The sequence below is a fragment of the Mus musculus genome, chromosome 3 (genome assembly GCF_000001635.26).
Source record: "Mus musculus strain C57BL/6J chromosome 3, GRCm38.p6 C57BL/6J".
Taxonomy (NCBI): domain Eukaryota; kingdom Metazoa; phylum Chordata; class Mammalia; order Rodentia; family Muridae; genus Mus; species Mus musculus.
In genome coordinates, this window is record NC_000069.6 from 84,086,995 (window position 1) to 84,100,163 (window position 13,169).

At 40.8% G+C, this 13,169-nt stretch overlaps 1 protein-coding gene across 2 annotated transcripts in view; it reads right to left on the bottom strand.

Annotated features, from left to right (window-relative positions):
* Positions 1-938: 938 nt before the first annotated feature.
* Mnd1 (meiotic nuclear divisions 1) overlaps positions 939-13,169 on the bottom strand; it is a 67,866-nt gene continuing 55,635 nt past the window's right edge. The window contains exons 6-7 of one of the 2 annotated variants that reach the window (XM_006502262.4): positions 6,561-6,605; positions 939-1,180 (exon numbers count right to left, since the gene is read on the bottom strand). In XM_006502262.4, the coding sequence (XP_006502325.1) occupies positions 1,074-1,180; positions 6,561-6,605 (152 nt within the window). In that variant the 3' untranslated portion in view covers positions 939-1,073. The remainder of the gene's footprint in view (positions 1,181-6,560; positions 6,606-13,169) is intronic. The other variant, NM_029797.3, reaches the window with a different exon arrangement.

Here is a 13,169-nt window from a genome sequence, read left to right on the forward strand (position 1 = left end):
ACATAAACTGACCCCAAGAACAAACAAAGGTGGACCCATTTGCACTGCCCACAACCAGGAAGGGATTAAGTAGGCCCAGAGCAACTCCTGAAAATACAAAGGCCCGATTCACTAGCAAATGGCCTGGATGCCATTTGGGTCATTTCAGACATATGGAGCACTGCTCAAGTAACTTAAAGAGGACCAAAGTTGAACAGTGTGAAGATATTAAGGCATGTGTAGTATTAAGCCCCGCCATGCTGGCTTTTGTCTTTAATGTGTAGTGTCTGCAAATACTTCAAATGACTAAGCTGCACTTTTCCTTTTCTTTTCTATTTAAATAGGTTGGCAGAGGGTTGGGGGAGAATCACACTGTTTTATGTGCTCTAAGGAACACAGACATTTCATCTTCTGAAAAGGCACAAATGAAGACAGTGGGCCATAGGCTTGTTCTTTCCAGTATTAGAACCGAGCACTAGAACAAAGCAGTCTCCATGTCTGAGGAATTATAGTATAATTCTAAATTGGAGGTACAATAATTTGCTACACTTTTTCATTTGCAATTTGCAAAGATGTAGCAGCAGACTGAATGTCAATTATAAACGGTTCCACCAAGTACTGAGATAAAGTAAAACAACCTTTTGGGTTTAAAGGTTCTCTCTCTCTGTCTGTCTATCTCTGTGTCTCTGTCCTGTGTCTCTCTCTCGTGTGTGTGTGTGTGTGTGTGTGTGTGTGTGTGTGTGTGTGTGTGTGTGTCTGTCTGTCTGTCTGTCCTTGTGACAGGGCATTCAAATGTATCCAGTATTTAGTATCTGAATGAGACTGGAAACTCTATCATGTTGTCTTTGCTCTTGAAGAATCCCATGTACTCCTGACCTGACAGGATGGGGGGCTCTGTTTGCTCCACTCTGCTTTAATGAGTACTGTGGGATACACTTACCAAAAAGAGGAGAAGGACATCCTTATTGTATACTTTATTTAAAGCTTCAAAACGGTAAACAATTAGCAGATAGATGATAACTGGGTAACATTAGTTAGCTGTTTAAACCTTGACATATTCACAAGCTCCCAGATCCTTGTTTAGCACCAACATTTTAGTCTATGTAGTCAAAGTCTTCTGGAATTCCAAAGTTTTTATCAATTTTACTTTCTTCAAACCCAAATTTTCTTTTGGCCCAGGATTTTATTGCAAATATGTTATCTAAAAAAGAAAAATTGAAAAAAAAATTGAGAATTAAACACACAATCATACAACATCGTACTCTAATTATCCATGCTGACTCTCAGATATATTAAAATAAGAAGTGTTTTGCTCCTTAAGAGTGCTGAGGAAGAAGACTACAGACAGGGCAGCTTCCTGAGGCCGGGCTCGTTCCCTCAGCAATTTCAGCTGCTCTTGCTCTCAAAGGGAGAACTTTCTCTCCAGACCTCTGTCCTTCCAGTCGGAGTAATGGCTTCCAGACAAGCAGCCAGCCTGAGGGACCAGGCGAGAGGGGTGTAAAGGGTACTCCTCTTAAAATACCATAGAAAAAGTTGTGTCCTCAGCATCCTTACAGGCAATTTGTATTGTACTACTAAAAAGAGGGTTGCACCTAGTTAAAGGAATTTACCCCAACGGGGAAACCCCAAATTGTATAAAAAAATTTTGAGACAAGCATCTTCACCCCAGTGCAGTAACAAAAGGGGGGGGGGTCAATGCCTATGCCTCAAGCATCAGTGCTCGGCAGCAAGGGATGCAGGGCATTACCGATGTGCAAAGGCAGCTGCCCCACAGAGCAAGAATGACAGTCTTCCCCCAACCCCTCAATTCTATAGATTTCTCATATATTTCGTAATGTTTAGTTAAAATGCTTTCCACAAACATAAGAACAATGGCGCAGGTCTTCCAAGTCTGTCAGAGCATAGTGCATTAGTAGTAAAAATAAATAAAAGATTAAAGCAAGACCTTCCTAAGCGCTGTGGCCATGTCTTGTCATCCCTCCTTCTAGCCACCAACCACCTAGCATACAATGTTCTAGAGGCAGAATCTTTGAAAAAAGATGGTTGAATTAAAATGAAATCAATAAGGTAGACCCTAGCAAAATCTGATTGGTGTCTATAGTTAAGACACAAAGAGAGAGAGAGAGAGAGAGAGAGAGAGAGAGAGAGAGAGAGAGAGAGAGAGAGAGATCATAGGTTGGCAAAGGAAAGAAGATGGGAAGACTTAGGAGGAGGCAGCCATGTGCAAGGCAGAGTGGTCTCAAAGGACACAGGACCTCAGCCTTCAGATTGGTGAGAGTAGTCATTTCTGTTGTTAATCTGTAGTATCTAATCTGCAACCCTGAAAGTCAATACATGGAATTGAAGCTTTCTCTAATAAACTATTTCCATGGACTTGTTTCTGTGTATTAAATAAATATAAATTTGGAATTCAATTTTCTTTCTAGAGTAAATATTACTACCTCAAGTGGAACAAACAGTGCTGTATCCTAACTGGATAGAAAGGCACTGAACTGTATAGTCTTTGAGTCTGGTTAATAGTATGTATACACACACACACACACACACGTATATATGTGCATATATATATATTTCCTTAAAGAATCAATAGTGCTAACAAAATACCACTGTTTTTATAAGAATGCATTATAGAAAGCTAACAAGATTTTTGCAGTGAACTCCATCCACTTCATGCACTAAGATGCCTTTTGATTCCTAGCACAGAACAAAGAATCTACCACCTGAGTTTATTATGATGTAATTTGTTAAATAAGATGTAAAGTGTAGCAAAACTTTAGCAAGATAACAGCTCATCTATATTTAAAAGCTTGGGCAATCACTCATTCTATAAACTAAAATATTAAATTCTTAGACAATATTTTTTTAAAAAACATTACATATTTTGATTTCTGGTTGTGTTTTATGAGATTTCTGTGTGTGCAAATGTGTCTCTATGACTATGTGTTTGAAATTTTTCTTTGGCTTTTTCTTCTGTTTGTTTTGTCTTCTTCTGGTTTGTTTTTATTTTATCATTATTTTCTTAGATGTCTCTATGTGTCCTAATGAGAGAGAAAAAGAAAGGGTGTGGATTTTGGTGGGTGGGGAAGTAGGAAAGATTCTGGAAGGAGTTGGGAGGGAACCATAATCAGAATATATTGTATTCTTAAAAACCTATCGGTGGTCCACACCTTTAGTCTCAGCACTGGGAGGACAGAGGAAGGCGGATCTCTAAGTTCAAGGCTAGCCTGGTCTACAGAGTACAGACAGGACTACACAGAGAAACTAAAAAAACAAAATAAAACAATGTGTATTCATTATATTGTGGTGGTTTAAATAGGTATGGTCCCCACAGACTCGTGTGTTTGAATGCTTGGCCCATAGGGAATAGCACTTTTAGAAGGGGAAGCGTTGTTGGTGTGGGTGTGGCCTTACTGGAAGAAGTGTGTCACCGTGGGGGTAGGCTTTGAGGCCTCTTATATACTCAGGCTATGCCCAGTGTGGCACACAGTCTCCTTCTGTTGCCTGCAGATCGAGATGTAGAATTCTCAGCTCCTCCAGCACTATGTGTGCCCATGCTTCCCGCTGTGATGATAGTGGTCTAAACCTCTGAAACTGTAAGCCAGCCCCAAAGAAATGTTTTCCTTTATAAGAGTTGCCTTGGTCATGATATCTCTTCCCAGCAATGACACCCAAACTAAGATGGAAGTATGTGTGTGTGAATGTGCTTGCATGAGTTTATTTATACCACGTGCATGCAGGAGCCTTTGGGGGCCAGGGCAGTGTGTTGGATACTTTAGAACTGGTGGTGAACGCGGGTTTACGAATTTCCATGTGGGTGCTGGGAACTGAAATTGGGTCCTCAGCAGGAGAAATGAGTGCTCTTAACAACTGAGCCATCTTCTCTAGTCTGGAGGTTCTAGATATATTTCAAGGACACTGCTGTAAAAAGAAACCAGGCTTTAACTGATACCTAATATAATTTTTGCTATAAATACCACTTCGAAATCAGGGAGGTTTTTCTTTAGTATAATTCACTTTATCTTTTATCTTCATCTTTTCCTAACACATGTTTATGTGAAATGAGTAAGCTGCTACCTTCAATGGGAATGAAACAGTCACTAGCTCAAGCTAGCATGGGAAAGTCCATACAGTGTGAGATGACACTGACTTCTGCCCTTCCTTCCTCTGCCTCCAGAGGGCTGAGCTTGGAGGTACTCTTTACCCTGCGGTCTTATTTGGAACTGAGATCTATGCTGAGCAGCCTGCCAACTAGGCCACGTCCAGAGCATGGGAAAGACAGTTCTCAACAACTAATTCTGTTAGCACAGGATCACCCCTTCCAGTCCTCAGGAGACAGAGGAAGGCAGATCTCTGAGTTCAAAGCCAGTCTGGTCTACAAAGTTAAATCCAGGACAGCCAGATCTGCAAACAGAGAAGCCCTATCTCAAAATCAATAAAACCCAAAAACAATTTTTCTACCATCTTTCAAACTCTCAGGATGGTGTTGTTTTGTTGTTTTTGTTTTGTTTTATTTGCAGCTAACCATAAAGGAAAGAAGTTCTTCCCACAGTTTTTCTAATGATAATTTTGGAAGTTTATGATGAGTTGGAAAACTTACGGTTGCTTACTTAACAACTGGAACTTACACTGCATTGGGGAACGAGAGAGAGGGAAGCTCATTCTGAAATCCCATCTGAAGAGAGGAGCCGACAGGCTCTTACTCAGTCCCCCAAAGTGAGAGGCAGGCACTATTCACAGAGACCAGACAGGGCACAAGTTCAGAAAAGCTCAAAGGGTCAGGGAGCAAACGAGGCGTTGCGAGCGGCTACCCTCTGCCACACACACGCGCTGTCCTTCCCACCACTTGTGTGCTGCTCCTCACAAACTACTGGAGGAAAGTCATACACTTTCATTTACGTTATGTGTGGTAGGGGCAAAGTGAGCATGTGTGTGTGTGAGATGGTGCATGAGTGGAGGTCAGACTCAGCTCTCACCTTCTGTCATATGGGTCTAACTTAGATCCTGACCCATCTCAGCCCCCCCTCCCCCACCATCGTTTGTTTAATCCATGAGGCCCCTTGCTTCATTAGCACACTCAAAATTTAACATTTATCAGATTTATATACCATATTTGTTATCACTATTATTTTTCTTAGCTATTTGGGAAAGGTCTTATGTAGCCAGACTATCCTTGAACTCACTACATAGCCAAGACTGGTTTCCTTGCTCCAATTACTGAGTGCTGGGATTACAGACATGTGTCACCATACCTAATGACATATTTCTCACTTACACTTCACCTGATACAATGCTCTTTTTCTCTTCTCTTTTCTTCACTAAAGCACTATTTTGTTTAGGAAACAACTCATAATAAAATAAATATAAATAAAATAAACATGATAGGTGATAGACAGACAGACAGACTGATAATTAGAAGGCCAAAGGGTTATTAATATTTCCTACTTATTTTATTATAAAATGGATTATGGGAAATGAGGTCTAAGCATTCTGTGAAACACAGCCTGAACCAGCAGCAGGAAACTGGCACACATGCTTGCTCTCCGAGGCTAACCTGAGACTCAACAGCCTGTAAGTTCTTCCGTCTCTGCTCCAGCCCTAGACATACCCTGCCGTGGGAGCACAGTGATAGGACTAATACATGGGCAGCGTTAGATTGTCCCCAGGTGGAAACACTCAGTCACCATCATTTTATTATCAAATATTGGGAAACATCAGGGGTACTTTCTGGCAGGTTTAATCTTGTTAATCATACTTGTGTATAAACCATAACTATCATTATTTTCTCCTAAATAATGTCTTCTTTAGGATACACAGAATGCATTGTTGGGAGAAAAGACTTGACACAGGATGGAATCTCACTATCTAGTCCAGGCTGACCTTAAATTCAGGGTCTTCCTGCCTCAGCCTCCCAACCACTAAGCTGTGGGCAGGTGCCACCACACCTGGTGCCACAGTGCCCTATTAACTCCTACTTCTTAAATGTACACCAGAAAAAGCAAGCAGGCTTCCAGTGAAGACTCAGAAAGCTAGTCTAGTTCCTGTTGCCCAACACACTGTGGCTGTGCACTCCTTGGACCTTGACTGTTTCTTCACACTGAGGTGCAATGATCACACCTGCCTTGAGGATTACCACAGAGATAAGATGAGCGTACACCACAGACACTCATAACAGTAAAGCAGCAAAGAGCCCTTACAACACATTAGCACTTCTTACTTGCAGGCGACAAACCTTCAGGATTCCATGATACTCCCAAATGGATTCTAAATTCAAACCCATGAAGCTGTAGGCTGCAGATATAATCAACGGGAGGGTGTTTGCCTGCCACGTATGAAGTCTCACATTCAGTCCCCAGCACCAAAGAAAAGCAAAGCCACATGGAACTTCAGTTTCACCTCATTAGAGATGAAAGGGCAGTGATCAGGAGCTTAGCTTAGGCAAAGCCACACAGAAGTTGGACCTGGAGCTGCTGCTGGCCTCACAGAACAGAAATATACTTTTATAAAGGTGAATCATAATTCGTGTGAAGACACTGGCTTGTATGCCACGGCGGAGCCTTTGCTGTAGTCACTGTCCCACTTACCAGTCCATCGATTGGCGGCTTCTTTAGCTACTTTATTTGCTTCACCTGAAATAAAAAAGGATAAAATAATATGCATTTATTTATACAAATAAGACTATCTCCAACCCTCTACAGATATGAACCAATGTATTATAAATTTCACATGCATTAGAAATTACCATGAAAAAGATCAAATGGTACTCTAACACTGTCTTAAAAACCTCCTCAAATGCTCAAGAAAAGTTTGGGTTATTCAGCTACACTCAGTAAAGAACAGGAAGACAATGTGAACAGCCTCCCTGTTCTGAATCTCACCCCCACTGTACTGACTTCTTTAAAGCCCAGGCTTATTCGATACACTTTATTTGTCTGTTTGCTTGTTTACTGGGGGTAGCACAGCAGAGGTGTGGAAAGGTCGCCTTGGAGAGGCTGTGAGACCTGGTGGCAAACATTTTCATCCTCTAAGTCACCCTGCCAGCCTCTAAAGTACAGGTTTAAATGAGATGCTTCTGAGACAACGTACCTCATCAAATGACAAAAACAACTTAGTGGTAAGAGTTTTATGTATATATTCCTACACTATGATAAATCTAACTTTAAACATTTTTAGAGACAAGCGAGGCATGGTGTTTCACATAGAAAACAGAAACAAGGGGATCTCTTAAAGGTCACAACCAGACTGGTCTACATAGTGAGTCCTAAGAGACTTTGTCTACACAACAAATCAAAATAAACATTTTAGAGGCAAGAAAATAATCCCATAGGAGAAAACGTTTCATTTACTTTATACAGTAAATATCTAACCTTAGCTAGGCACATGGTTGTTACTTCATGCTGGAGGCTGAGACAGGAGGATCTCAGGTCTGAGACCAGCATGGACTACATGTAAGAATTTGTCCCAAAACAAAACCAAAAAATTTAGAGCAATGACTACGTGATTTGCTACTAAATGTATTTGTGCAAATATCTTCCAAGTCACCTTAGATAGAACCTAACAATGACATGACCAACTAGGCATAAATACTACTCACAATGATGACTTTTTTGTTTATTGCTTGGTTGGTTGGTTGCTTTTTTGAGACAGGATTTCTCAGTGTAACAGCCCTTGATATTCTGGGATTCACTTTCAAACAAAGATTTGCCTGCCTCTGCCTCCTGAGTACTGGGATTACAGGTATGCACCACCATGTCCCGCTGACATTTACTTTTTTAAAAAATTTATTTATTTTTATTTTATGTGTTGGTGTTTTGCCTACATGTATATCTGCGTAATGGTGACAGAGCTCCTGCAACTGGAGTTACAGACAGTTGTGAGCTGCTATGTGAGTGCTGGGAATTGAACCTAGGTCTCCTGGAAGAACTTAACTCTGAGTCATCTCTCTAGTTCTGATGTTTTTTTTTTTTTATTGAAAATAACATAAGAGTTATATATGACAGATTTCACCCTATCAAATCAGTGGATTGTATAATCATTACCACTATCTTAATTATAGAACATCTTACCAACAATAGGGCACTAGGTATACAAAGCAGACAACATCCCCCCTTTTCTGGCCCCCATCAACCACCCATTTGCTTTCCATCTTATGGCTTTACTCTGTGGAGATACTTAGTGTGAAGGAAACATGTATTCTCTTGAATTTGGCTTCTCTCCGTACACCTGTGTTTTCAGGGGTCATCAATACCCATCATTTTTTTATAGTAAAATGCATTTCACAATTCGCTTACCTATTTGCTGACAGACATTGGGCCATTTCCACTAATCCTAACGATACTGCATTGAACATACTTTTAATTCTCTTGGGTGTAAGAAATAGAATTGCTGACTTGCATAGTCTGTATTATTTTGAGGAAGGGATAATCTGAGATGGAGTCTTTCTTTGTTTCTTTGATACAGGGTCTTACCTTAAGTTCCTGGCTCATCTGGAACCTCACTATATAGGTCAGGCTGGCCTTAAACCTGACAATCTTCCTGCCTCTGCTCCCAAGTGATAGGATTCTAAGTGTGTGCCATCATACCAGACCTTTACTTTTTAAAGTAACTGTACCACTTTGTAATCCTACCAGCTACACAAGAGTTCCAATTTCTCCACATCCTTGCCAACACTTGTGATCTTAAAAACAAACCAAAACCAAAACCAAAACTGTAGCCATCTGGGGCTGGAAAGATGGCACAGTGGTTAAGAGCATTGGCTGCTCTCTCAGAAGACCTGGGTTCGTGGAAGCTCATAACCAATTATAACCGTAGTCTCAGGGAATCTGATACCCTCTTCTGGCCTTCTGGGTACTTCACTTACATGGGGCATAGGCATATACACAGGCAGAGCACCCAAACACATAAAATTAAAAATGGGTGGGGGTGGGGGGGAATTCCATCCTAAGGAATGTGAACAGACATCTCACTGTGGTTCTGATCTGCTACTGACAAATGCTGTGTTTTATTGGCCATTTGTTTATTTCCATGGAAGAACATTTGTTTAATCTGTTGACCACTTAAGCTGGCATTTTGATAATTTTACTATGGAATTATGAGTTCTTTATATATTTTGGATATTACCTATTTGTCAAATAGAACATTCTTCTCATTATTTATCTTTCTAAAATCTTGCTATTTGGAAAAGTTTTCAGTTTTGATAAAACTCAAGTATGCTTTCTTTTGTTACTGTCATACTGGCTAATCCAAGGAGGTAAAAATACATGCCTAAGCTTCCTTTTGAGAGATTTGTAGCTTGAGCCCTTACATTTAAGTCTTTGGAGCATTCAGGTTTTTGCTATGGTAAGCAGTAAGGTCAGGGTTAATTTATTGCACTTGTAGATCTAACTGTGCCCATCAGCATTAAAAGATTTCTTTTTCAGTTGAGTGATCTGAGAATCCATAATCCTGATTTTAATCAACCATGTTGACTTCTGGACTTGCAGTTCCACTACACTAATCGATGTCTCTCATGACTCAACACCACACCACCTCAACTGCTGGACACTGTATTAAATTTAGAATTAAGAAAATTAGTCTTCAATATTTAAATAATATATTCTTTTTTATTTGGGTCGCTTCTACTTTTATATGAACCTAAGCATTACTCTATCAACTTCTGAGAAAGAAGCAGGTAGAACTCTGATGGGTTCTTCACTGATCATGGAGAAGGACATCTGAGTATGCTCGCCTTAACAATATTAAGCCTTTCACTCCACAAACCTGGCATGTCTTTCTATTGTCTGGCATCTTTCTTTTGTTTCAACAGTGTTCATGGTTTTTAGACACATCTTACCCTTCTGATAGCTTTAGTCATAGGTTATCTGCTCTGTTTTGACACAATGCAAAACCACAGATTTTCCTTTCATAACTTCAGCTTCTATTTGTCCGTTGTTAGCATACAAAGATACAAATGAACTTGAGCATGGTAATGAAATCCCAGCATCTGAATTGGCTGAGGCAGGAGGATCAAAAATTCAAGGTCAGCCTGGACACAGCAAAACCCAAACAATCAAACAAAGAAAACACATATGGTGGGGCTGGAGAGATGGCTCAGTGGTTAAGAGCACTGACTGTTCTTCCGAAGGTCCTGAGTTCAAATCCCAGCAACCACATGGTGGCTCACAACCATCCGAAATAAGGTCTGATGCCCTCTTCTGGTGTGTCTGAAGACAGCTACAGTGTACTTACATATAATAATAAATAAATCTTTAAAAATCCCCACACATATGGTTTTTAAAGTATTGACATTTTGGTAATGTAAACCTCTGGCACTATTAGTCATAATAGTTTTAGGGATGTTTACTTCTGTGTATATAAATACTATTGAAAATTTATTGTGGGGGCATTTGTTTCCACATATATAAATATGCTGAAGATTGTCTATATAGCTACAAAAATATATAATCTAAAAGCAACTGCCTTTAGTTCTTCCTCTTCAAACTGAGTATTCTGAGGTTTTTTTTGTTTGTTTGTTTTTTCTTGACTGGCTGCCCTAGCTAGAACATCTAGTCCAGGCGGAACTCGTGATGAGGGAGGATTCTATCAGGAGCACGGCCTCTGCATAGACTGAGGAACTTCATGTTCAGCCCCAGTTTACTGAATACTGTTAATTACATATGACTATTAAATTAAAAAGAATGTCTTTTAGCTGGGTGTGGTGGTAGCCACCTTTAATCCAACACCCAAGGAGCAGAGACAGGGGTCAGGGGGAATAACTTTCAATTAATAGGCTAGCCTGGTCTACATAATGAATTCTAGACCAGCCAAAGTGATACAGTGAGGCCTTGCCTCACACAAAAACAAAAACAAAAACAAAACAAAAGCAGAACAATTATTTTTCATTTATTTAGACAAAGATGTGGTTGTCCTCCTCCCACTAAGTTTTATTTTATAGTATCTTGCATTTTTGTAGGTTAGCTATGTTGTTTCTCAGGCACAACAAACCCTGCGTGCTCAAGACAAGTGACACTTTGCCAGGTGAGTAATCCTTCTCCTGGGCTGCTGCACTGAGCCGACGAGTATTTGGTTGAGATTTTCACTATGAACTTAGTTTTCCTTTCTTGTTACCTCTTTGTCTTGCTGTGACAGCAGAACGATGCTGGCACCGAGTGTTAGCAGACACAGTTCTCTACTCTCAGCTTCAAAGAGTCACTTAAACATTCCATCACTGAACACTGTCTGGATCCGTAGTTCAGTGGTAAATCTGCATCCTTATGTTCTAGTTCATCTGATTTTAGCAAAGGGATACCCAGGATTTAACCCAGAGCCGGACCACCTGCATGAGGAGCATGTGAGTCTATCTGTCCCTTTACTTCTTTAGGCTTTTGCCCCATGGATTTTATAATTCATGTTTTATCTGCATATATTAATTGCTTTTCTGTTGCTATGATAAACACCACGACCAAAGGCACCCTATGATGAAAAAATATATATCTGGCTTAAAGAGTTCCATTATGGTCAGGAATCATGGCAGCAAGCAGCAGGCATCAGGGAGGCATGGAGGTAGCAACAGAGAGCTTCAAATACAAACAGGAGGCAAAGATCAAAGGGAATGGGTAAAAAGCTTCAAACTCTCAAAGCCTGCCTCCTGGGCAAACTCCCTCAGCTAGGCTGCAGCTCCTAACTCTCCCCAAACAGTGGCATCAGCTGGGAACCAGCATGCAGGGGAGGGTACTTTCTCAAACCATCCTATGTACACACATGACCTGTATGTTCTATGTTCTGATCCGTCATCATCATCATAACTGCACTTGCCACACTGGCAGTAACTCACCTCACAGGCTATTTTCTTTGCTCTTAGTGTAGTTGCTATGACCCCTTTCAATTACTGTTTGTAAGTCTTCCTCCAGCCTTTTACTTTCAACATATTTTTGTCTTTAAATAGGAGTCTTTTCTAGGTGGCATATAATTAGTTGACTTATTTCCTTCCCTCTTGGCCTCCCCAGCCTTTTCACTGGGAAACAAGCCATATTCACTTAGTATAATTAGATACTATTTACATGACATTCTGTCATTCCCCATGTATGATGGTTTAAATGAGAAATATCCCTCATATTCTCTCAGATTTGAACATCCCCCTCACCCCCCACCCCCTGGTTGGTGGCACTGTTTGGGGAGATCACAGAACCTTTAGAAGACAGAGCCTTGCTGGAGGAAGCACACCACTAGGGTGGGCTCTGGAGTTTAGATACCGATGGCTTCTGTCTGATGCTTTGTTTTGTGTGTGTAGTTCAAATGTGCTTGGCCAGCTCTTTGCTCCATGCCTCACCACTGTGGACTCCAGAACCACAAGCCAAAGGAAACCCTCTCATCCACAGGTTATGTTTGGTCGGTGTTTATCATAGCAACAGAAAGAAACGGGCGCACTTGGTCAGATAGATGTCCCTTTTATCCTTCAATTTTTCCATAACTAATGTTTGTATTAAGTGGAATTATTTAAAGTTTTTCTATCTCTCTCCCTTTCTCCCTCAAATTTCTGCACTCTAAAATAATGTAAAACACACACACACACAAAACTGAAAAAAAAAAAAAAACAAAACAAAACTCAGGGTAGCTGAGTGGTGGCACACACCTTAAATCCCAGCACTCCAGAGCAGAGGCAGAGGCAGGCAAATTTGAGTTCAAGACCAGCTCGGTCTACAGAGTGAGTTCCAGACAGCCAGGGCTACACAGGAAAACCCTGTCTTAGAAAAGAAAGAAAGAAAAAGAAAAGAACACCCATGGAAGGAGTTACAGAGACAAAATTTGGAAGTGTGACGAAAGGATGGACCATCTAGTGATTGCCATATCCAGAGATCCATCCCATGATCAGCTTCCAAACGCTGACACCACTGCATACACTAGCAAGATTTTGCTGAAAGGACCCAGATATAGCTGTCTCTTGTGAGACTATGCCAGGGCCTAGCAAACACAGAAGTGGATGCTCACAGTCAGCTATTGAATGGACCACAGGGCCCCCAATGGAGGAACTAGAGAAAGCACCCAAGGAACTAAAGGGAACTGCAACCCTATAGGTGGAACAACAATATGAACTAACCAGTACCCCGGAGCTCTTGTCTCTAGTTGCATATGTATCAAAAGATGGCCTAGTCAGCCATCACTGCAAAGAGAGGCCCATTGGACTTGCAAACTTTATATGCCCCAGTACAGGGGAA